The sequence below is a fragment of the Salmo trutta genome, chromosome 22 (assembly GCF_901001165.1).
Source record: "Salmo trutta chromosome 22, fSalTru1.1, whole genome shotgun sequence".
NCBI classification, from domain to species: domain Eukaryota; kingdom Metazoa; phylum Chordata; class Actinopteri; order Salmoniformes; family Salmonidae; genus Salmo; species Salmo trutta.
The window spans coordinates 35,519,320-35,546,065 of record NC_042978.1 but is presented as its reverse complement, the minus strand read 5'-3'; the positions used below and the strand labels follow the sequence as shown (position 1 = coordinate 35,546,065).

Below are 26,746 nucleotides of genomic sequence, written 5' to 3'. Positions count from 1 at the left end.
GACCTGAAATTAGTATTGAATGTCGGTAAAACTTAAGTATATGTCGTTCTCTAGCGCGCATAAAAGTAAAGCTGATTTACGCACATGTATTTTGGATGGTGTGCATATTGATTGTGTCCCTGCTTACAAATATCTGGGCATCTTGATAAATGAAAAGCTGTCTTTTACAAAGCATAATGATGAGTAATTTTTAAAAAATGGGCTTCTACAGAAATAGGTCCTGCCTCTCGCTAAATAGTAGAAAGCAGATTATTCAGTCAACATTTCTGTCGGTCCTAGACTATGGCGACATCATCTATATGAACGCAAATGCCACCTCATTAAAGCCGTTAGATGCAGTTTATCATAGCGCACTGCGCTTTATTACGGGTGACAATTTTAGTACTCATCACTGCATTCTCTAGCAGAAAGTTGGTTGGCCCTCTTCGATGTCTTGTAGGTTGATACATTGCTATGTTTTCATTTATAAAGCCCTTTTACAAAAAGTCCCACTGTACCTAACATAACTAAACTTTAGACATATGAGTTACCACACCCAGTCTCAGGAATGGTTAACTCTGGGAATTCCTTTGGTCTCTACTGAGTTAACTAAAAGCTGATTTACCTTTCTTGCACCTTATTGGTGGAACAATCTTCAAAATGTTATTACATTTTATGTTTTGGTGCCTCTAGGACAATTCAGTAGGCTGATTTTAGGACCTCATTACTGACGAATGCGCTTGTTTTTAATGACCATGTTCTTTCTGCTTGCATTTTGTATTTATATTGATGTGTATTTTTTTGTAATTTATGTAATTCAGGGCTCATCTGTAAATGACCTTGGTCTCAGTATGACTCCATGATAAAATAAAGGTTAAATAAATACGTCTCTGACCTGGTCCTGTTTGAAGTCACACAGGGCCTGTACCATAACAGGACTGCTGCTCTTCTCTTCCTCAGGGTTACGTGGTCTCAGCCTCACGATGCTTTTGGACATGTTGACCAGGTGCTGCACCTGCCTCTTATTCTCCAAGATCCACTCTTTCTCCTTCTGTTGGACACAGAGGTTAGGGGTCAGAGGTTAATATCCATTTCAGAGGACAAGGGAGCAATTGAACTTTGGTATCTTCACAAATCACTGCCTATTCCCTATGTAGTGCAGTTTTTTTCCATTGGAGTGACTACTGTCAAACGCAGTGCACTATATTGGGAATTGGTTGTTTGAGATATAGCCTTGAACTGTCACGCACTGATCTGTTTCACCTGTCCTTGTGATTGTCTCCACCTCCTCCGGGTGTCGCTTATTTTCCGCAGTGTATTTATCCCTGTGTTTCCTGTCTCTCTGTGCCAGTTTGTCTTGTATGTTTCCAAGTCAACCAGAGTTTTTCCCGTTCTCCTGCTTTTTGCTATTCTCCTTTTTCCTAGACCTCCTGGTTTTGACCCTTGCCTGTTTCTGGACTTTGTATCCGCCTGCCTGACTATTCTGCCTGCCGCTTTGTACCTCCTGGACTCGGATCTGTTTTTTACTTTTTTGCCTGTCCACGACCATTCTCTTGCCTACCCCTTTGGATTAATAAACATTGTAAAACTCCAACCATCTGCCTCCTGTATCTGCATTTGGGTCTCACCTTGTGCCTTGATGAACAGCATCCGTGGTGCTGATATACATGTCTTACCTCCAGGCTGTTGAGTAGTTCCAGCAGGTTTTCCAGAGGTGTGTTCCTGTCACTGGTGAACTTCCTACGGATGTTCTCATGCTCCTTCTGCAGCTTGCTGTATGTCTCATTGGCCTCCTTGAAGAACTGGCTGTATGCAGCATTCTCCTTCAGGTGGACATGAATACACTTGGTGATCTGGAGGAGCCAGCTCCACTGGGTCTGCAGAGTGTCCATGTAGGCCTGGAAGAAATAAAAACAATAGGATAGAGGGGTTAAAGGATGAATGAATCAAGATAACATCACAAATGACACTGAACCAAAATATATTCCCATCATGTAAAGTGTTGGTGTAATGTGTCATGAGCTGAAATAAAAGATCCCAGAAATTTCCCATATGCACAAAAAAGCTGATTTGTCTCATTTTGTGCAGAAATGTGTTTACATCCCTGTTAGCATCTCCCCTTCACCGAGATAATCCATGCACCTGAAAGGTGTGGCATATCAAGAAGCTGATTAAGCAGCATGATCATTACACAGGTGCACCTTGTGCTGGGGACAATAAAAGGCCACTCTAAAATGTGCAGTTTTGTCACACACAATGCCACAGATGGTGGCAGTGTAGCCTAGTGGTTAGAGCCTTGGACTAGTAACCGAAAGGTTGCAAGATCAAATCCCCGAGCTAACAAGGTACAAATCTGTCGTTCTGCCCCTGAACAAGGCAATTAACCCAGTGTTCCTAGGCCATCATTGAAAATAAGAATTTGTTCTTAATTGACTTGCCTAGTTAAATAAAGGTAAATACATTTGTGGGAGGGTGCAATTGGCATGCTGACTGCAGGAATGTCCACCAGAGCTGTTGCCAGAGAACGGAATGTTAATTTCTCTACCATAAGCAGCCTCCAACGTTGTTTTACAGAATTTGGCAGTACGTCCAACCGGCCTCAACCACAAGTAACCACGCCAGCCCAGGACCTCCACATCTGGCTTCTTCACCTGAGGGATCATCTGAGACCAGCCACTCGGACAGCTGATGAAACTGTGGGTTTGCACAACCGAAGAATTTCTGCACAAACTGTCAGAAACTGTCTCAGGGAAGCTCATCTGCGTGCTCGTTGTCCTCACCAGGGTCTTAATCTGACTGCAGTTCGGCGTCGTAACCGACTTCAGTGGCAAATTCTCACCTTCGATGGCCACTGGCATGCTGGAGAAGTGTGCTCTTCACAGATGAATCCTGGTTTCAACTGTACCAGGCAGATGGCAAGCAGTTGGTTGACGTCAACGTTGAGAACAGAGTGCCCATGGTGGCGGTGGGGTTATGGTATGGGCAGGCATAAACTATGGACAATGAACACAATTGCATTCTATTGATGGCAATTTGAATGCACAGAGATACCGTGACGAGATCCTGAGGCCCATTGTCGTGCCATTCATCCACCGCCATCACTTCATGTTGCAGCGTGATGATGCACGGCCCCATGTCGAAAGATCTGTACACAATTACTGAAAGCTGAAAATGTCCCAGTTCTTCCATGGCCTGCATACTCATCAGATATATCACCCATTGAGCATGTTTAGGATGCTCTGGATCGACGTGTATGATAGCGTGTTCCAGTTCCTGCCAATATCCAGAAACTTCACACAGCCATTGAAGAGGAGTGGGACAACATTCCACAGGCCACAATCAACAGCCTGATCAATTCTATGTGAAGCCAATGTATTGCACTGCATGAGGCAAGTGGTGGTCACACCAGATACTGACTGGTTTTATGATCCACGTCCCTACCTTTATATTAAGGTATCTGTGACCAACATGTGCATATCTGTATTCCCAGTCATGTGAAATCCATAGATTAGGGCCTAATGAATGTATTTCAATTGACTGATTTCCTTATATGAACTATTACTAAGTAAAATCTTAGAAAGAGTTTTATGTTGCGTTTAAAATTGTGTTCAGTGTATATAGCTACAGTAGATATTGCTAGATATCATGGGCCACAGGAAGAGGAGATGTTGCGACTGTAACAGCTAATAATCAAATAGATATTCTTCTCACCTCGATCTTGTCAGAGGCAGGGTGATGATTCTTCAGAAGGCTGTCCACTTTCAACTTCAGTTTATTCAGGTCTTTCTCCTTCTCCTCCAGGGTACTCATCAGTTTCTGTCAGAGAACAACAACACAGTTAGGGCAGAACTGGAGAGACAGAAACAGTGTTAGGACCTGGGGACCCATTGGGACTGGAAGAATGATCTGTGGTTTCATTGCACAACTCCCAGTGGTTTGGCATTATAGTTCCCTAGGGAACAGAATGCAAAACAGATGAACAAGACATAATGACATGCAGATACACAATAAACTAGATGAGTCAGTCACGGGACTAGAGATTACCAAACATTACCAATCATCAGGAATGATTGGTAACAATCAGGAATTATTACAGCTAGTATGCACCGCAAATGGCACCCTATTCCCTACATTGACCAGAGTCCTGGTGAAAAGTAGTGCACTAAATAGGTAATTGGGTGCCATTTGGTACCAGACATCCTATATGGCCTCTATGGGAATAATCAAATGGCCTTTCCCCCCTCCCACTGTGACACTTCCCCTCTGACCCTTGACCTTTAACCCTTGACCCAGTCCTTACCGAGTAGCTCTCCTGCTTCTTGGGAATGTAGAGGTCAATGTTTTTCTCCCCCCAGTCGAACACCAGCTCCTCCTCCTCTCTCTCATTCACCCACATGATTTCTCTGCTGATCTCCTCAATGATTTGCTGCAGCTCTCTCAGCTGGTTGCTACGGCCATGAGACATTTTCTGACACACAAAACATGGTGAGACATCTATAGTTAGGTACAATCAATAAAGTTAAACATCCATTGTTACCAGTGGTGTAGTGCTATTCTTGGGGGCTTTGCGGTGGCCACTCTGGTTTGGGTGTCCTCAGCAGAACGGTGTTGCCATAACCAAGTGGTCACATATCATCCTGGGTTCCACTGCGCACGAGGGGGATCCATGGAGTTTTATGAACATCAAGGCAGACACACGTTCTGATTAACCTAAGTGGTCAAACCTCCGACGGGCCTTAGCGGTACACACGTAACTTATAGTTCTGCATCATTCTCTCCACTGCCAGAGAGAAGTCAGGGAAGAAACCACCATCTACCTCTAGGCTGCTATACATCGTTTTTCATGGAATGTTATTGGTATTTATTTAAATGTATCTGAATGAATTTTCCCAAAAGTTTTACCAGCTCAGTGCATTCTCAAATGTAAAAAAGTGAATGAACGCCGCTGCTCCACGTTCTGGCAGCACTACACCTCTGGTTGTGACATGACTAACTGACAGGCAGATGGACACCAACATGTTAAATACAACACAAACATACAGAGAGATAAGATATGGTACAACAACCATATTATAAAGTAATGCAGGGTGTGAGAGAGTTTTCCCCAGAGCCCTCTCACACCTGCAGCGTGTCCCATTCCTGATCCAGAGCGTGCTGGTTGGCCTTGTCTCCTTTCTTGAACTGTAGGGAAAGACACACACGGAGCTAGAATCACACACACTCAGAACCGCACACACAGAAATAGAATGTGTGAGAGTGTGAAAGTAACTGTGTTTGCGATATGTTTGTTTGTATATATATATATATATATATATATATATATATATATATATATATATCCTACACACCAGTTCATCCTTGGCTTTGTCCACCTCTGCACTTCTCTGTATGGAGCTGTGAAACTTGTTGTGGCTGATCAGCTGCTGCTCGATGGCTGCAGAGTCGTCTCCCCAGTGAGAGGTCTCTATAAGACGCTGGAACACAAAGATATCACAACCATGTAATAACCACATATCAACCCCTTCTCACACACAACATTAACACATCTCAACCAACGCACAGAGGCGAGACATATTGAATACACGCAACAGCAACCAACCTGTCCATGAATACCCAGTTTTGACCCAATGTTTATTTGCAACATAAGCCTTTCGTTGCACTGCTATAACACCTGCTAAACTATGTACGTGACCAACAAACTTTGATTTGATTTTACTATTGTGAAGACAATGCTGCATATTGCCACTAGGTGGTGATAGAGAAACATGAGGTATGGCGTTGAATGGTAACCCCTGTAAGGCTGTAATACACACAAAAAAACAACCAAGGAAGAACAGTATGTCAGGAGTTCACCAGCAGACAGGGAGTTTGATCCACTGAAGACCACAATAACATAGTCTCACTTTCCCTTCGGTTTGTGGGGAGTGTGGTTGCATACAAGTGTGGGTGTGTGTGAGAATGTTTTTGTCCTTCTGTGTCTCTGGTCTCCACCCCTCCTAATTGAGATTTATGTCTGACAGTGGCAGATGGACTCAAAAGCATTCTTTACAACTTAAAAAAAACTCTAATTACTGCATGTGCAAATAAGAAGAATGCTTTCAACTTGGCACAACAATTTACATACATTTCTAAACAGGTAACCTCTAACATGACATTTGGATATTTTCTGTAAATACATAAGTGGCAAAGCTGCAGTCATAACCTTCCCCACCAGCTGCTCTATCCTCTCTGTTCATTCTCCAGTCATCCTTCTCCAGAGTGTTGCGGGAGCTGGCAGAGGAAGGTGTGCAATAGTTGAGCAGGCAGGGATGACGTACATCACCAGCGGTTGTGATAACAGTACAGTATGTCTTAGTGGGAATTGTCAGAGAAGGGCTATGGTTATTTTAATTACTGCGTGTGTGTGTATGCGTGCATTTGTGTGTGAGTGCGGTGTGGGATTTCCTGTGTATTCAGATCTAGATTAGAATGTCATTGTCAGTGTGTTATCTACACTGGCCTCTCCTACATACCCCAGCCCTTCAGGATCAAAACAGTCAAAGGGTCAAGTGTCTCACAATGATGACCTAAATATTCTAAATATCACTGTTTGACTGCACTGGGAATGTTTTGCAAGAATTTGTCCACACCACTTTTGACTCACAACTACATGCAGTTATCATGATATATTTTGAATATGTACAGGTGGCAGCAATAATATTATGCAATCCTATAGCATATGCCTTCCTACACAGCATTAGACATCTGTCCTATATCTCTAGGTAGGGTGTGGTTTTCTGTACCTTCTGCTGTCCAATCCAGGCAATGGCCTCGTTGAAGCTCCTCCCAGCTTCCTCCCATGCACCACTCCCCCTGCTCCGCCTCTGCATGGTCCCATATACGGCCATGTGGACTCCCTTTAACTGGTCCCTAAACAGCTCAATACTATGGAGGGAGGGGGAGAGACAGAGAGAGAGAGTTAAACAACGCCTATACATAACCCTAACCGTTTGGAGGACGAAGGGAAAGTCGGTAAAGGATTTCTAAGATATTAACACAGAACTGGGCCCTTATCCACAAAGATTCTCAAAGTAGGAGTGCTGATAATGATGAGTGAGAAAGTTAGACGGACAAATATTATACCCCACCAAACCTCCCCTGTTATTGTAATGGTGAGAGGTTAGCATGCCTTGGGGGTATGATATTTGTGCGTCTGTAACTTTCTCATTATTCACGATTCATTCAGGATTATCCCTAACAATGGTAGCATTCACATTAATGTAGAAGTGTTTACAAACATATACTATTCTTATTAACAATAAAAGTGACTCCAAAATAATACAATACATTATTTAGCATGAATTTCTATTGGGCACAGAATTATCTGAAACACAAGCAAAACAAATAGCAAATGAATCCAAATAATTTGTGGAGTCACAAACTTGATGTAGTCATTGCGTGCTATGAATATGGGACCAAATACTTAACTTTTTACTACCTCAATAGACATAAGTGAATTTGTCCCAAAACTTTTGGTCCCCTAAAATGCGGGGGGACTATGTACAAAAAGTGCTGTAATTTCTAAACGGTTCACCCGATATGGATGAACATACCCTAAAATTAAAGCCGAGATTCTGCACTTTAAACTCATAGTTGTATCATTTCAAAAGAGCTGGTGTTCAATTGGAAGGACAACAACATTGACCAAAACAACAAAAAATTGGTCACTGTCCCAATACTTTTGGAGCTCACTGTATTGATAAGAGCTAGGTACATGAGTAATCCTCTTGGATCATAAGAGGATGGTAAATATAAATGCCTATTGTTTTACATCTATTTTATCTTATGATCACTGGAGACAAATGTGAAATCAGTCATAAGACTGCAAACTGAAAAGCATATCAACATAACAGGTATTTCTACCTCTTTCCCACAGTGAAGTATGGCATGCTGTGCCGTTAAGCAGAATTTAAATTGTATGGCCTTATAACTTTATTTAGGGTTAGTTCCCTTCAGCTAGTTCCCTTCAGTCACTACATTCTGTATCATTCCATTAGGCCACATTGTTTGATTTAGCCTACCTTTATTTGGTTCCTCTGTAAACACTGATGTGAAATAATTTGGTATCAATAAGGAACGCAGAAAAAACGTGGCAGTTTAAACCTGTAGCACGGTTCACAACGAGTCATCACAGTTCCATTATCAGTGATTAAGGGAGATTTATATGACTATTGTTCAACAAACTTTGTACACTTTTCTCCCCTTCCAATACTCATGAATTGAACAACTGAATATGGCAACTTTCAGGATGAATCAAACCTCTGCATTTTTGATTCACCAAAATATTGTGCGTAAAGGCTATCCAAACCTGTTTAGTTTTTTTAAGAAGTAGGTAAATTCATTAATACTTTCCTAACCCTTAATAATTTATAAGATCAGAGTATTTTTAAATATACTAAACAGAGACGAATATGCATATTTTGATGGTTTTCTTCATTGATCCCTAATACTCAGAACCAATTCTCTTCATATATTCTAGCGAGTCTTGTTACAGGCTTTGGCATTCCCATTTATAGTTTGAGGTTGGACGTTAGCATGTGGGGCGCACCGATTGGTGTCACCTTGTTAGTCAGTATATGTTACACCTGTGCTGGTTTGTCATCTCGTTAGTGGGTAGGTGTTTCACCTGTGCTGGCCCGGGTGATATTACAGAGTGGCTGGCCCAATACTCCAGTTGTCTTGAGTTGGAGCTCCCTATTTGATTTACAGAAGGACAATCCTTTATCTGATCTTCCCTGTTTTTGTTTTGCTTCTTGTCTTTAACTTTGATGTGAGTTTTAATATAGTTTGCCTGTTCTTGGGCAAAGTTTGCGGGTGTTCATTCAGAACCCCTGCTAAAACCCCACCTGTTTCATTCTGGTTGTAGTCAGTGACTCTGTTAGTTCCCCCTTCCATTTGAGCGACATTATTTGGTTTTCTTGCTGGGGAACATCTGTCAGGAATTCAAATTAAAAAAGGTACACTATTGAAAGGGATTGCTTTAGATAAATGTACTGAAAACCCTATTTCTGTTGGCCAATAAGTGGGAGGTTCTTTGGCGGTTGAATTAGATTTATTCAGTGTGCATAAGGGAGCCACTTCCAAAGAGCTCGTTGCACACCTGGATAAGGTAAGTCTAAATACCAAATACTGAGAAGTACTAACATCAAAACATGTAGAAAATAAATTGATTTCCTAAATCGAAATCGGCTGAAATGAGAATAATCTGTACAAATAAAAAGCTGTAGTAGTGATCATTTCTCTGTATATTTTACCTCTTAACCTTGACTCCAGCCTTTCTAGGTTTCAAACAAGAATATGGTGTTGAGGTTTGGTACCATGAGACTACTGACCTTCGGAACACGTTGTCGTTGGATTGGCCCATGTGGCTCAGGTCCCGAGCACATGCCTTCAGCTGCTCTATGGTCTCTTTGGCCATGGCCATGAAGCGCTCTGCCTCGACTGTGGAACGCCCAGAGTCGCCGCCCTGTAGGATCAACAGGGAAATGTCAGGAAGAGCTCCACATTATGGATTTGTACGTTATGTTCAGTCTAGCTTTGACTTGTTGTTCTAGGTTTCTCAAATGAAAATACGGTAGACTATGTTCAGTCAGGTGAGTCCTTCAGTTCAAACCCAGTTAACGACAGGACCATAATGTATAAATCACCTTTCTGTCTAGACAGACAGCTTCTATTACTTCTATCAGAGTGTAGTAGTGCACTATAAGTAGTGTACTATAATGTACTATAAGTAGTGTACTATAATGTGACAGGTCACGGCCAAATTAGCACTTTCCCTGGGTGTGTGATTAAAGATCATCCCTGGGTTTGCTGCAGACTGTGTTCCTGACAAAAGCTGACACTGCCTTCTTTCATTCCATTCATAATCAAAAACACACTTTCATTCCAAGCAGATTTAATCAAAAGCTCACGCACGCACTCATGCTCATGCTCACACACACGCGTTGAGTCAGCCATACCTGCATGAACATGTCAAACATAACAGGGACAGAGGAGACATATAATCTCACTGGTTATACTTAAACAAAGACATGATTCTGATAACCTGGTTTGACAGAAAAATATCTAAAGCTGTTTTAAGCTCATTTGAGAACATAAGTGAAAGGTTGGAGTCGCATCTGACAGAGCATATTTCACATGCCAGGTGTGAGGATTCGTCATGTGTGAGTGTCTACCGAAGATAATAATGACCTGTTATGGATCATCTCACAACATACTTGACTTTTAAGAAACCTCATAAACCTACTACTTGTACTTACAACAAATCCACTAAATCAAGTCAAGGGTGATTGGTTGTAGGATTAGTACAGTACTATCTCAGCTTTCATACCTCAGTCAGGTACGGTACATACCTTAGTCAGACTGTCTGATTGCATGTACTTGTCAGACTAACTGGATTTAGACTAAAACAGGACCAAAGCAGGCATCTCAAAGCAGACAGGACATGAAGTGACTCAGAATGGAACACTTATTCTATATCTCTATGGTAGGTAGTGACTCACAGAATAGAACACTTATTCTATATCTCTATGGTAGGCAGTGACTCAGACTAGAACACGTATTCTATATCTCTATGGTAGGTAGTGACTTACAGCCTGTAGGCAGTGTTCTGCCTTCCTCAGGTACTCCTGACATTGGCCCTGCAGGATGTAGGCCTTCTGTTGGAGGGCACTGGCGGTGGATTGGCTGTAGGAGACATGGGAGACATCATCACCATTATCATCATCATCATCAACCTACTATAAACATCACTATAGCACATTCTAATCATCATCCTCATCACCGTCAACAACCCTATAAACAACTGGCCCTTCTTCTGACCTTAATGTGACTTCTTCGTTAAATAAATGTTTAACATTGATCAATGATTTACGTCAATGACCCCAGAGGTTTCCTGTTATGAATTGTGGTCTTATTGCAGCAACTAGCAAGTATTTAGTTATCTAAGGATGCTTCTGATTGAATAGACTATGTGCAGGGATGGGCAAAGGGGAAACATGAATCAAGAGTGACATGCTTTTCCTGGGAAGTGGTTTTCAAGAGTAGTGACATGCTTTTCCTTAGCCTATAAACACAACAACACAGAGTGACAGACACTAAACACTTCACATATAAAGAGAATGCAACTGCTAAAGAGCGACTGAAACTTCACGTGGTTTTACATGCTCCCAGAGGATCTGTTGGTCTTTGTTTGTTGTCATATGAATAGCCTTTCTACAGGTATTCATACTGTAATCATCAACTATGACCTCTATACTAGTATAAAATCTATAGAATGTTTAAGATTCCTACATAGGTCTCAGGAATGGAGTAAAAGCGTGTTAGAGCTGGTGTCTAAAGAACGCCTCACAGTTTGCTATGCAAGTTATAATTAAAGCTGAAGTCTCCCAGCAGCTTGTCGACAGAGAGGCACAAAGACAGATAGTTTCAGTTCTATGTTTACTACACACATGAACCAACGTCGGTGGGCGTGGCATAGCGTTTGGCCAGAGCAAGGCGTTTAGGTAGCCAGGCAACAGTCAGAGTGATCTCTCAGTGAAAAAAGTCCCATGAAAACAACTCCACATATCTATTTGGATGCATGTAAATACGTTCTCAGTGGTCATAATATGCATGTCGTGACATGTTAACTAATGTAGGCTGCAATAATAACGTTATTGCGTTTTATTTGCATTTAGTGTCATGTTTTTAGCAGTCAGGCGGTCTGCTTCGTTCTTCGAAACAAATACCTCTCAATGCAGGGTAATAAATTATGAAATGGGACTGCACACAGAACAAAATTACTGTGTGTATTACTAGGCTTTGTGGTAATACAAATATTCCTCCCAGTCAATAGACAGACAACTATATATACATATCCCTCAATAATTCCATTATCTTGATATCAAGTTATTAATGAACTAGATGTAAATCAAATATGTGTTTGATGATTTCAATTGGAGATTGAAACACTTTGGACAATGAATTTTCTCTCTGCAGGAATTTAGCCTACTAAACGAGTTATTCGGTCAAGTGAGAACAACAGTTGTGTAATACAGCACAATGAATGGCCTTTAGAATAAATAAAAACCGTCATACCCCTGTACTCCTCCACCACCTCCCATTGAAGTCTTTGAGTAGCTGTATGTATTGTATCCTGCGCCGTCCATGTACTCCTGTCCGTATCCATTACCACCGTGCACTTCACTCCGGTCATAGAGTTGAGTTCCCCCACTCAGGTCGGGCCTAGAACCGGATTTGCGGTTTCTCTGGGACGTGTGTAAACTCATCTTTGGATGCAAAAAGTTATGAAACTCCGGTAGAAGGGGGAAAAAAATGTGGGACGAAGACTTAAAAATCCTGGCTGCAGCGCGGTAGCTTTGAGCGGAGATGCTGCGAAGCGAAGCGGTTGGTGGAGACGCTTTAATTCTCTCCCCTCGCACCTTTCTGCCGAGGAGCGCAGACTGGATCGACAACACGGAAGAGAATCTGTTTTGTTTAAACACGACAGACCACACCTACCATTATCCTTTTTTCTTTCCATGTTCCCACACCCTCCTCTTTCTAGACTAGGGAAGAATGTGTGTGTGTGTGTGTGTGTGTGCGTGCTCTGTGAGAGGGTACGCTATTATTTTGTTTCTAGTGACCAGCCTAATTATTATTATCTCAGCGTCTCAGTGCGTCACTCAAGTTTAAGAAGTCTCGACACTGAAATGTTTACTGTTCCTTTCCCCTAGATCACTATTGACAGACCGAATGCAGCAAGAGTCTGAACAGCAAAGGCCCCCTGGATAAGCTAATAAACATCTTAAAAAGTGCTGTATGTTGCACACAATTGTGACATTTCATCTCTTATGAGATATTCATCACAGCATTAATTACAATAGCATTTATTACAGCATTCATTGCAATATTTTTTTTAATACATTTCACAGCAACACATTTTTACACACTAACAATATACAAACTCTATCCCTCATCCAAGACAGTGGATGCGGTCCACAGGAAAAACAATTTGGATTGCATATTGCCACTGCCAGTGAAGCATACTGGTGTCAGTCAGCACCAGGGCTGGCTCTAGCCTTTTGGGGGCCCTAAGCCTCAGCTTATGAAGCGTATGCCTGGAGCTGGCCCTGCTCAGCACATTGTATAAAGAGTTATTATAATAATTTCCATCTTATCACCATATTGTCTTTAAAGATAATATGAAGACAATCAGTCTTCAACACTAGGCACGAGCTCTTCTAAAAGGTTTGCAGTAATGTGTCTTGCTCTCAAATGTTTCCAGCTCAGAGGATAATGTTGCAGTAATGGCTTGTCTAGCATAGGGTATAGCCTATCTTGCACTCTGTACAGACTGAACATCCTTGGCTGAACAGCCTTGGGCATCGGAGGGTTGGCGTTAAGATCAGAATTAATGGTGGATTGGCCACTGTGGGTGAAAATCCAGCACTTGAAGAAATGTATAATATAAACTCAGCAAAAAAAAAAAATCCTCTCACTGTCAACTGCATTTATTTTCAGCAAACTTAACATGTGTAAATATTTGTATGAACATAACAAGATTCAACAACTGAGACATAAACTGAACAAGTTCCACAGACATGTGACTAACAGAAATGGAATAATGTGTCCCTGAACAAACGGTCAGTATCTGGTGTGGCCACCAGCTGCATTAAGTACTGCAGTGCATCTCCTCCTCATGGACTGCACCAGATTTGCCAGTTCTTGCTGTGAGATGTTACCCCACTCTTCCACTAAAGCACCTACAAGTTCCCAGACATTTCTGGGGGGAATGGTCTTAGCCCTCACCCTCCGATCCAACAGGTCCCAGACATGCTCAATGGGATTGAGATCCGGGCTCTTCGCTGGCCATGGCAGAACACGCACAGAATGAGCAGAATGGCTGCTGGCATTGTCATGCTGGAGGGTCATGTCAGGATGAGCCTGCAGGAAGGGTACCATATGAGGGAGGAGGATGTCTTCCCTGTAACGCACAGCGTTGAGATTGCCTGCAATGACAACAAGCTCAGTCCGATGATGCTGTGACACACCGCCCCAGACCATGACGGACCCTCCACCTCCAAATCGATCCCGCTCCAGAGTACAGGCCTCGGTGTAACGCTCATTCCTTCGACAATAAACGCGAAGCCGACCATCACCCCTGGTGAGACAAAACCGTGACTCGTCAGTGAAGAGCACTTTTTGCCAGTCCTGTCTGGTCCAGAAATGGTGGGTTTGTGCCCATAGGTGACGTTGTTGCCGGTGATGTCTGGTGAGGACCTGCCTTACAACAGGTCTACAAGCCCTCAGTCCAGCCTCTCTCAGCCTATTGCGGACAGTCTGAGCACTGATGGAGGGATTGTGCTTTCCTGGTGTAACTCGGGCCGTTGTTGTTGCCATCCTGTACCTGTCCCGCAGGTGTGATTTTCGGATGTACTGATCCTGTGCAGGTGTTGTTACATGTGGTCTGCCACTGCGAGGACGATCAGCTGTCCATCCTGTCTCCCTGTAGCGCTGTCTTAGGCGTCTCACAGTACGGACATTACAATTTATTGCCCTGGCCACATCTGCAGTCCTCATGCCTCCTTGCAGCATGCCTAAGGCACGTTCACGCAGATGAGCAGGGACCCTGGGCACCTTTCTTTTGGTGTTTTTCAGAGTCAGTAGAAAGGCCTCTTTAGTGTCCTAAGATTTCATAACTGTGACCTTAATTGCCTACCGTCTGTAAGCTGTTAGTGTCTTAACGACCGTTCCACAGGTTCATTAATTGTTTATGGTTCATTGAACAAGCATGGGAAACAGTGTTTAAACCCTTTCAAATAAAGATCTGTGAAGTTACTTGGATTTTCACGAATTATCTTTGAACGACAGGGTCCTGAAAAAGGGGCGTTTCTTTTTTTGCTGAATTTATATGTATAATTATTTAACTACAGGTACCATGACTGTGAGCAAAAATAGCTGTAAATAGCAGTAGAAGTATTGTTGTCCGTTAGCTTACTCCAGTCAGGTTAGGGATGGTAGGGTAAGGGGAAAAAGTCTAAAGGAAATAAAAAATAAATAAGGGGGATTCGATTTTATGTTTGTACTTGGCCTATAAACCAGAACAACTCTACTCCTACGATTTCAGCAGGCTCTGAGGAATCTCACAGCTCTTTCTGTGTGTGTCGTGCGTGATGATTGACTGTCAAGGGACAGTGTTTGTGTGTGTGTGAGAGAGTCTGTGTGTGTTTATGATGATTGACTGTCAGGGTACAGTGTGTGTGTGTGTGTGTGTGTGTGTGTGTGTGTGTGTGTGTGTGTGTGTGTGTGTGTGTGTGTGTGTGTGTGTGTGTGTGTGTGTGTGTGTGTGATGATTGACTGTCAGGGTACAGTGGGTGTTTGTGTGGTCATGATTGAATTATTGAAAGACTATATTTTCTGTTAGCTCAAACATGTAAGTGCAGAATGTTGCTCCTTGGTGTGTGAGCTAGGCCTATTGCTCCAAGCCAGAGACCAGGGTTAGTACACCTAAGTTTGTTGTCATGGAAATGCAGCGTGACAAACCTACAAACCACCCCTTCTCTATCAACCCCATTCCTCCCTTCCATCCCCCAACATGTTCAGACTTTTAATAGCAGCAGTATGGGTGGATTGATTCATGAAAGTAATAAACTCGGAGTTGGAGTTTTTCTCAGATAGAAGACCAATGTAGTCCCACCCTTATAATCACTAGGCTATATGCCTGTTGGCGCATTTCTGTTCTCTGAAACACGTCCCTGCCTGTGTGTGCACACAGATGAACACACACACACTGACACACACACACACATTCTGCCAAACCAACATTCCACAGCTGGTCTTCATTCTACCACGATAGAAAACAAGAAAACAGATCAGTGTGTGTTGGAACACATCCGTGTTCTTGTCTTTAATAGAAATACAATCTTCCATGGGCTTAAATGTTTCTTTGACACTTTTATGATGATGCATAGCAGACATGTACATGTTCACATGTGTGCGTGGCTCAGGTAGGTTATATAGGATGTACATTTTACAAGGTCTAAAATGCATTTGTATACAGTAAACACAGATGTCTGACCCAGTTGTACATGGAGACATCTTTACGAGAATGGATGTAAGAATCAGAGAGACAGGACAAAGAAGAATCACCATCAGCATCCCAATTGAATGACAATGTGTGTGTGTGTGTGTGTGTGTGTGTGTGTGTGTGTGTGATTGTAGTGTGTGTATACTTGGGCTGAATCAGGTGTGGCATTGGATAGGCTCTCAGTTCACACATCACATGACACTTCACTCATCTCCAGACGTCAGACAGGATGAGACATGAGGGCTTGTAATGAGCATCTAATAAGTCTCCTTGTGTATGTGGGCTGACCAGAAAAACTGTGTGATTAGCATTTTTATAGTGACACTCTTTGATATAAATCTCTCGAAGTTGTTCCCATGGTAGTGTGATAAAACCGGTCGTTCATCACACTTCCAACTGACCACGCCTTAGGGGTTACGCCCTAGTCTCACAATAGAGGGGCAACCACCAACACATACACCTGTCCCATCGTGCCTCATCAGGTGTGCTGAGATGAGTGAGCCCTGGGAGGCTCTGTTGAAGAACAGACACACCTAAAACTCCACCAAAAAACACTAAAACCAACCCCTATCTCACCACACCCAGCCCTGGTATCGAGAACAGAGCGCCTGCCAATTCCCACTCTCTCTCTGTCCTACCTCGCTACATTACTTCCACTGTCTCTCTCTCTCTATCTCTCCACCTATCCTAACTCTCTCTCTCTCTACCTGTCTTTCCTCCAACCCCTTATCACACTCTCCCTCTCTTTCTGCCCCTCTCTGTGCTGACTCTGGGAGGCGTGATCAGACACTTTCTTCTGAAGAACACTGAGTAGAAACCCGTTCAATTGCCCCTTTGACTCTCCCCACCCCCGTCTTTGAACTGTCAACAAACTGTCACAACTCTGCCAATTTCCTGTCACCTTATATTTTTGCTTTTCAATCATTGCCTGTGTTTGTACAGGTACAGTTGAATTCAGAAGTTTACATACACTTAGGTTGGAGTCATTAAAACTCATTTTTTTCAACCACTCCACAAATTTCTTGTTAACAAACTATAGCTTTGGCAAGTCGGTTAGGACATCTACTTTGTGCATGACACAAGTAATTTTTCCAACAATTGTTTACAGACAGATTATTTCACTTATCATTCACAATTCCAGTGGATCAGAAGTTTCCATACACTAAGTTGACTGTGCCTTTAAACAGCTTGGAAAATTCCAGAAAATTACGTCATGGCTTTTGAAGCTTCTGATAGGCTAATTTACATCATTGGAGTCAATTGGAGGTGTACCTGTGGATGTATTTCAAGGCCTACCTTCAAACTCAGTGCCTCTCCACAAGTCTGGTTCATCCTTGGGAGCAATTTCCAAACGCCTGAAGGTACCACGTTCATCTGTACAAACAATAGTACGCAAGTATAAACACCATGGGACCACGCAGCCGTCATACCGCTCAGGAAGGAGAGGTGTTCTGTCTCCTAGAGATGAACATACTTTGGTGTGAAAGGTGCAAATCAATCCCAGAACAACAGCAAAGGACCTTGTGAAGATGCTGGAGGAAACAGGTACAAAAGTATCTATATCCACAGTAAAACAAGTCTTATATCGACATAACCTAAAAGGCCGCTTAGCAAGGAAGAAGCCACTGCTCCAAAACCGCCATAAAAAGACAGACTACAGTTTGCAACTGCACATGGGGACAAATATCATACTTTTTGGAGAAATGTCCTCTGGTCTGATGAAACAAAAATAGAACTGTTTGGCAATAATTACCATCATTTTTGTTTGGAGGAAAAAGGGGGAGGCTTGCAAGCTGTAGAACACCATCCCAACCGTGAAGCACGGGGGTGGCAGCATCATGTTGTGGGGGTGCTTTGCTGCAGGAGGGACTGGTGCACTTCACAAAATAGATAGCATCATGAGAAAGGAAAATTATGGGGATTTATTGAAGCAACATCTCAAGACATCAGTCAGGAAGTTAAAGCTTGGTCGCAAATGGGTCTTCCAAATGGACAATGACCCCAAGCATACTTCCAAAGTTGTGGCAAATTGGCTTAAGGACAACAAAGTCAAGATATTGGAGTGGCCATCACAAAGCCCTGACCTCAAGCCTATAGACAATTTGTGGGCAGAACTGAAAAAGTGTGTGCGAGAAAGGAGGCCTACAAACCTGACTCAGTTACACCAGCTCTGTCAGGAGGAATGGGCCAAAATTCACCCAACTTATTGTGGGAAGCTGGTGGAAGGTTACCTGAAAAGTTTGACCCAAGTTAAACAATATAAAGGCAATGCTACCAAATACTAATTGAGTGTATGTAAACTTCTGACCCACTAGGAATGTGATGAAAGAATTAAAAGCTGAAATAAATAATTCTCTGTACTATTATTCTGCCATTTTACATTCTTAAAATAAAGTGGTGATCCTAACTGACCTAAGACAGCAAATTTTTACTTGGATTAAATGTCAGGAATTGTGAAAAACTGAGTTTAAATGTATTTGGCTAAGGTGTATGTAAACTTCAGACTTCAACAGTAGGTGGAGGTAGGTGTGAGTACGTGGGTTTGTATGTACACAGGAAAAGTTGCTCTGCCTGTAAAAGACATAACAGGAGTGTCAATAATGATGAGGAATATGGGTAATGAGTGGTGTGTCAGTCGGTCTGATACAATGGTGTTCAGGCTTCAAGGCTCTTACAGGAAATCAGTAACATGCCAAACATAGAGCGGTTAGCTTTGGTCTCACTCTTATGTATTTGAACCGGGTCACAGCTTGTCCTCATCTCACGAAGGAAAGAAAGAGAGATCTTTACACCAGAGGTGGGACCAAGCCATTGTTTTACAATTCATAAGTAAGTCTTAAGTCTTAGCACTCAAGTCCCAAGTCAAGCCCCAAGACAAGACAGGCAAGTCTGAGTCAAGTCTCAAGTTAAGCCCGTCAAGTATCAAGTTAAGTCTCAAGTCCTAAACTTTGAGTTTCGAGTCCTAAACAAGTCATAATGTGCTCTTCACCAAATGTTATACCATTTCATATTTTTAACAAGAGTAATAGATAGTATATTACATTTACGCAAATCATGAATGCTTTTAAAAATATCTAAAAATTCATTACCTTCCAAATAAATGTTATATTTCCATGTAGGCTTGTACAGTTGTGGCCAAAGGTTTTGAGAATGACACAAATATTAATTTCCACAAAGTTGGCTGCTTCAGTGTCTTTAGACATTTTTGTCAGATGTTACTATGGAATACTGAAGTATAATTACAAGCATTTCATAAGTGTCAAATGCTTTTATTGACAATTACATGAAGTTGATGCAAAGAGTCAATATTTGCAATGTTGACCTTTTTTCAAGACCTCTGCAAACCACCCTGGCATGCTGTCAATTAACTTCTGGGCCACATCCTGACTGATGGCAGCCCATTCTTGCATAATCAATGCTTGGAGTTTGTCAGAATTTGTGGGGTTTTGTTTGTCCACCCGCCTCTTGAGGATTGACAACAAGTTCTCAATGGGATTAAGGTCTGGGGAGTTTCCTGGCCATGGTCCCAAAATATCGATGTTTTGTTCCCCGAGCCACTTAGTTATCACTTTTGCCTTATGGCAAGGTGCTCCATCATGCTGGAAAAGGCATTGTTCGTCACCAAACTGTTCCTGGATGGTTGGGAGAAGTTGCTCTCTGAGGATGTGTTGGTACCATTCTTTATTCATGGCTGTGTTCTTAGGTAAAATTGTGAGTGAGCCCACTCCCTTGCCTGAGAAGCAACCCCACACATGAATGGTCTCAGGATGCTTTACTGTTGGCATGACACAGGACTGATGGTAGCGCTCACCTTGTCTTCTCTGGACAAGCTTTTTTCCAGATGCCCCAAACAATCGGAAAGGGGATTCATCAGAGAAAATGACTTTACCCCAGTCCTTAGCAGTCCAATCCTTGTACCTTTTGCAGATTATCAGTCTGTCCCTGATGTTTTTCCTGGAGAGAAGTGGCTTCTTTGCTGCCCTTCTTGACACCAGGCCATCCTCCAAAAGTCTTTGCCTCACTATGTGTGCAGATGGACTCACACCTGCCTGCTGCCATTCCTGAGCAAGCTCTGTACTGGTGGTGCCCCGATCCCGCAGCTGAATCAACTTTAGGAGATGGTCCCGGCGCTTGCTGGACTTTCTTGGGAAACCCTTGAAGTTCTTGATGATCTGATAAGTGGTTGATTTAGGTGCAGTCTTACTGGCAGTAATATCCTTGCCTGTGAAGCCCTTGTGCAAAGCAATGATGACGGCACGTGTTTCCTTGCAGGTAACCATGGTTGACAGAGGAAGAACAGTGATTCCAAGCACCACCCTCCTGTTGAAGCTTCAAGTCTGTTATTCGAACTCAATTAGCATGACAGAGGGATCTCCAGCCTTGTCCTCGTCAACACTCACACCTGTGTTAACGAGAGAATCACTGACATGATGTCAGCGGGTCCTTTTGTGGCAGGGCTGAAATGCAGTGGAAATGTTTTTTGGGGATTCAGTTCATTTGCATGGCAAAGAGGGACTTTGCAATTAATTGCAATTCATCTGATCACTCTTCATAACATTCTGGAGTACATGCAAATTGCCATCATACAAACTGAGGCAGCAGACTGTGAAAATGAATATTTGTGTCACTGAAAACTTTTGGCCACGACTGTACACAATCACCCAATCTTAACACACACACACACACACACACACACACACACACACACACACACACACACACACACACACACACACACACACACACACACACACACACACACACACTCTCTCTCTCTCTCTCTCTCTCTCTCTCTCCTCTCTCTCTCTCTATCTCTCTCTCTCTCTCTCTCTCTGTGTGGTTACAGTAGGCTAACGTATGGTTTTAGGAACAGCTGTAACATCAGGCAGGATTTAGGCTACCAACTTCCTAGCCAGTTGTAGCTCAATCTTGGGTGCAATGATCACGTTCCCGCACTGACTGACTGTATGGAGGCTCATTGATTTACCGTTACGTTAGCCTACATGATACACTAGTAAGGTAATAAAATATATAGCTGTTGGCTATATTAGCCACGACTTACCGTTCTTTGTGCAGCTTCAAATGTCGAACAAAGTTAGAAATTGTTGTGCCTCCGTCAGTCATTTTCTTCCCGCATGTTTTGCAAGTTGCAATCCGGTTTTTGTTGATACAGCGTCGTCTTCATATCCGAAAATAATAATTTTGGGTATCATCTTTCAAGGGCTCCATCTGAATTCACCCGACGTTCCTCTGCACTGCCACACACAACTTTTTCTCAGCTGGCACAATTTCATTGGCTGCTGTCCGATTCAAACTGTAATCCGTTAAATGAAGAGTTGATGCGATGCTGACTGTTTTTAATAGCATCATTTTTAATATTTGAGCTTGGGGAGGGTATCAAGTCAGGTCGAGTCATAAGGCTCAAGTCCAAGTCAAGTCACCAGTCATTGGTGTTAAAGTCAAAGTCGAGTTGCAAGTCATCATATTTGTGACTCGAGTCTGACTCGAGTCCAAGTCATGTGACTTGAGTCCACACCTCTGCTTTACACACAATTGTTCTCTCAGATTATGTAGCTAAGATCTCTATGGAAGAATCTGAGTCTACAGTAAGATGATGATGAGGTAGTTCTGTATCCCAGCGGACATTATGTACTGAACAAAAATATAAACTCAACAATTTCAAAGATTTTACTGAGTTACAGTTCAAAACAGTCAATTGAAATTAATTAATTTGGCCCTAATCTATGGATTTCACATGACTGGAAATACAGATATAAATCTGTTGGTCACAGATACCTTAAAAGAAAATGGGCCTCACAATGGGCCTCAGGATTTCGGCACGGTATTTCTGTGCATTCAAATTACAAAATGCAATTGTATTCATTGTCCGTAGCTTATGCCTGCCTATACCATAAACTCCCCGCCACCATGGGGTGCTCTGTTCACAATGTTGACTTCAGAAAACCACTCACCCACACAACGCCATACACGTGGTCTGCGGGTGTGAGGCCGGTTGGACGTACTGCCAAATTGTCTAAAACGACATTGGAGGCAGTTTATGGTAGAGAAATTAACATTTAATTATCTGGCAACAGCTCTGGTGGACATTCTTGAAGTCAGGATGCGAAATGCATGCTCCCTCAAAACTTGAGACATCTGTGGCATTGTGTAGTGTAACAAAACTGCACATTTTAGAGTGGCCTTTTAATGTCCCCAGCACAAGGTGCACCTGTATAATGATCATGCTTTTTAATCAGCTTCTTGATATGCCACACATGTCTGGTGGATGGATTATTTTGGCAAAGTAGAAATGCTCACTAACAGGGATGTAAACAAATTTGTGCACAACATTTGAGTGAAATAAGCTTTTTGTGCGTATGGAACATTTCTGGGATCTTTTCTTTCAGCTCATGAAACATGGGACCAACACTTTACTTGTTGAGTTTATATTTTTGTTCAGTGTAGGTTGTGATGATGAAGCTTGTCTTTCAATGTTTTCAGATAGTGAGTGTGTGGGAAGGAGGCCAAATTGGTGATTGTCACTGTCACACCTGGGAGGCTGACACAGTCACTCTCTGTTTGCAGCTCAAACACATTTTACATTTTACATTTTAGTCATTTAGCAGACGCTCTTATCCAGAGCGACTTACAGTAGTGAATGCATACATTTCATACATATCATACATTTTTTTTCTGTGCTGGTCTCAGTCAAATGACGCTTGGCATGACAAATAAACACAAATCACAATACTTGAGGGGACATTTTGTGATTATCTGATTCCCTTCACCAGGGTTTGTTTTATTTAGAAAATGATCCTGTGGATAGGCAACGCTTTGTTAGGTCACCAGGGGCACAGTGATGGGAAGCGGTGAGAGGGACGGAGGGAGAGCAATGCCTGACAATAGAGTACCTGTGTGAGCCGTGTGACATGGATACTCACCCAGGGGGTGAGACAGAGCAGGGGAAAGGGGTGGATGGAGGGGGAGAGGGGGAGAAAAAAAAGGAGGATCAGATATCTGTCACCTGACACCTGAGCCCAACTAGGCCACTGACATCACTTTTACCTGCTGTAAGAACCGATGTGGCTCCGCCCACTAACTGATGTGGCCCCGCCCACTAATTTAGCATTTTTTTACATTACAAGCACACTACATGACCAAAAGTATGGAGCTGTTCCCCTCTTTGCTGCTATAACAGCCTCTACTCTTCTGGGAAGGCTTTGCACTAGATGTTGGAACATTGCTGTGAGGACTTGCTTCCATTCAGCCACAAGAGCCTTAGTGAGGTCGTGCACTGATGTTGGGCGATTTGGCCTGGCTCGCAGACAGCGTTACAATTCATCTCAAAGGTGTTCGATGGGGTTGAGGTCAGGGCTCTGTGCAGGCCAGTCAAGTTCTTCCACACCGATCTAGACAAACCATTTCTGTATGGATCTCGCTTTGTGCACAGGGGCATTGTCATGCTGAAACAGGGAAGGGCCTTCCCCAAACTGTTGCCACAAAGTTGGAAGCACAGAATGTCACTCTATGCTGTAACGTTAAGATTTCCCTTCACTGGAACTAAGGGGCCTAGCCCGAACCATGAAAAACAGCCCCAGACCATTATTCCTCCTCCACCAAACTTTACAGTTGGCACTATGCATTGGGGAAGGTAGAGTTCCCAAACCCAGATTGTCTGTCGGACTTCCAGATGGTGAAGCGTGATTCATCACTCCAGAGAACGCATTTCCACTGCTCCAGAGTCCAATGACAGCGAGCTGTACACCACTCCAGTCAACGCTTGGCATTGGCCATGGTGACCTTAGGCCTGTGTGCGGCTGCTCGGCCATGGAAACCCATTTAATGAAGCTCCCGACTAACAGTTCTTGTGCTGCCGTTGTTTCCAGAGGCAGTTTGGAACTCAGCAGCGAGTGTTGCAACTGAGCACAGATGAGTTTTACACCTTACGCGCTTCAGCACTCGGTGGTCCCGTTCTGTGAGCTTGTGTGGCCTACCACTTCGCGGCTGAGATGTTGTTGCTCCTAGACCCCCCATACTCAATTGAAGGACTGCAGACCGCACCCAGACCCAGAACAGGGTCAATACGGACCGTGGGTCCCAAAAAATAATTATAATTATTATTTATTTTACTCGGGCTTCGACCCCTGGTATCATATAAACACACATAAGACATGGAATAATGCGGAGAATTGCAGGAAATTAACTTTAAAACTGCAAAATTTGCTCTCCGCCTACAAGAGGGGTGTGAACAGTCTGGGTTTGCATGGGTTGCGAGGTGGGTGTTTGTTACTACGCAGATAAATAACATTATCCATCCAGACCTTTGCCACCTAGTGTAATGAACACGAGGGGAGACAGAGAGCTGGTTTCAAGTGCAGGGCACAGCAGGTGTTTATTGTAAAGGACCACAGGAGGAGGCAGGTAGCTGGGTCCAGGGGCAGGCAGAAGGTTATACACAAGGGGTCCAAAAGGGCAATAGTACAGGCAGGGAGAAGGCTAGTTATGTAGTCCGGGAGATCAGGCAATAGGTAGATCAGGAAATCTAATAGGCTAAAGTACAGGCAGGGAATAGGCAAAAGGCATTGTTAGTGAGGCAGGCAAAAACTATCATACACAGGAGGTGTGAATCACAACACAAATAGCACTCTGAAAGATGTTTGTCACAAACCAAACAATACCTCACAGTGATGGGGTGCAAAGACTTGAACTAAATAGTGTGTGGTAATGACATACAGGTATGTGAACAGGTGATTAGAATTCAGGTGATTGGGATCTGGAGAGTGAGCTGTGTTCAGGGGATCTAGATGTTTGAGAGTGTGAGCTGGAAAGTGGGCTGGAAAGTGAGCTGTGTTCAGAGGATCTATGTGTTTGAGGGTGTGAGTTGGAAGCAGACGTTACAGCTAGGACATTTGTGTGACCAGACCTTCTCAAATAGTACTTGAATACCCCTGTCCTAGACGTTTCCACTTCACAATAACAGCACTTACAGTTGACCGGGGCAGCTCTAGCAGGGCAGAAATTTGACGAACTGACTTGTTGGAAAGGTGGCATGCTATATCGGTGCCACGTTGAAAGTCCCTGAGCTCTTCAGTAAGGCCATTCTACTGCCAATGTTTGTCTATGGAGATTGCATGGCTGTGTGTTCTATTTTATACACTTATCAGCAATGGGTGTGGCTGAAATAGTCGAATCCACTAATTTGAAGCGGTGTCCACATACTTTTGTATATATAGTGTATGTCTTTTATGAGATAGTACAATAGTTTTTCAACAGTTTTGTCAAACCTGTTTTAAAAGGCAAAAGGCAAGTTAATACTTCACAAGAGAGATGAATCAGTCTGTTGGCATCTTTATTCACAAAGCATATCAAATAAATAACTGTAATTAAAGTAGATTGTAAGTGTAAAATGACCAATCCTTTTGGGTTTCAAAAGTCCTCACAGGGATAGTAAAAACAAGAAACATTCTGATAAGTGGGGACATTTTGCAGGTCCCCAAAAGGAAGAGGCTATTTTAGGCTTAGGAGTTCGGTTTAGGTTTATTAGTTATGGGTCCCCACTTGGATAGTAAAGCCAACGTGTGTGTGTGTGTGTGTGTGTGTGTGTGTGTGTGTGTGTGTGTGTGTGTGTGTGTGTGTGTGTGTGTGTGTGTGTGTGTGTGTGTGTGTGTGTGTGTGTGTGTGTGTGTGTGTGTGTGTGTGTGTGTGTGTGTGTGTGTGTGTGTGCGCGTCAGGAGTGAAGGTATACAAGGGTGTGGTTGGGAGACAGTGATATGTGACACACACTTCTCCTCCTCTGCTTCCCCCCCTTCTCCCTCCCTCTCTCTCTAACCCCCTGAAGGAATGTCTGGGTAAGGCAGCGACCGAGCTGAGGCGAGGTGCTTGTGTGAAGGTGAGAAATGAGTGAGGGCTGAGCACATGTTCTCATCTCACTGTGAAAGAGCCAATCACACTCCGGATACCACCTCGATGTCATAGCGATGTCATGCCGACACCAATAAATTAAGAATCAGATCTGTCCGTTATTTTTTATTCATAACATCATTACATACACATGCTGTCAAAAAGTCACTGACTACCAGCTGGCTGATGGAGTTTTTTCCAGAGCTGAGCAATAGTCAGGCATTCAGAAGCAATTCACAAGTTTTCAATATCAGGTCAAGTTTTGCCCCATCATTCTATGAAGAAATGTATATTCTAATAATGTACCAATGCAATGATTGTGAGATTGAGAATGTGAGAGAGAGGACTACCTTGCTGGAGAGCCATATGGTTCTGCTTAGCTGTGCTACTAGCCTACTGTTACTGCTGTATCCTAACTAGTGAAGGTTCTGATGAGGTTCTACTGCCTCCATGTTCCCGACAGTAATACTGCATCTTTACAGAGCTGCAGTGCAGGATGGGGAAATAGAATATGCCATATGAATATATGACTTGAAATGTCATCAAATGATTCAATGGTGTGTTGTTTCACATGAAATGACCTAGATACCGTGCAGTCGGATTATGAAGCAGATAATGTGGAGAAACGTGGTGTTTTCCTCAAACACATCTAATGTCTGACCTCTAATAATCACCACTTCCTGGTACACCTGAGCTATGGTGACCAGGAGCCCTACATTAGTCATTTCCATAGAACTTTGCCAAATTCAAGCCTGGGAG

General features: G+C 43.0%; 1 protein-coding gene across 3 annotated transcripts in view; it reads right to left on the bottom strand.

Annotated features, from left to right (window-relative positions):
- The window catches only part of LOC115158647 (desmoplakin), a 41,972-nt gene extending 29,497 nt beyond the window's left edge, over positions 1-12,475 (bottom strand). For all 3 annotated transcript variants that reach the window (XM_029707833.1, XM_029707834.1, XM_029707835.1), the window contains exons 1-10: positions 12,097-12,475; positions 10,611-10,704; positions 9,351-9,484; positions 6,762-6,903; positions 5,328-5,453; positions 5,101-5,160; positions 4,280-4,447; positions 3,691-3,795; positions 1,656-1,877; positions 875-1,030 (exon numbers count right to left, since the gene is read on the bottom strand). In XM_029707833.1, the coding sequence (XP_029563693.1) occupies positions 875-1,030; positions 1,656-1,877; positions 3,691-3,795; positions 4,280-4,447; positions 5,101-5,160; positions 5,328-5,453; positions 6,762-6,903; positions 9,351-9,484; positions 10,611-10,704; positions 12,097-12,287 (1,398 nt within the window). In that variant the 5' untranslated portion in view covers positions 12,288-12,475. The remainder of the gene's footprint in view (positions 1-874; positions 1,031-1,655; positions 1,878-3,690; positions 3,796-4,279; positions 4,448-5,100; positions 5,161-5,327; positions 5,454-6,761; positions 6,904-9,350; positions 9,485-10,610; positions 10,705-12,096) is intronic.
- Between the last annotated feature and the right edge of the window lie 14,271 nt (positions 12,476-26,746).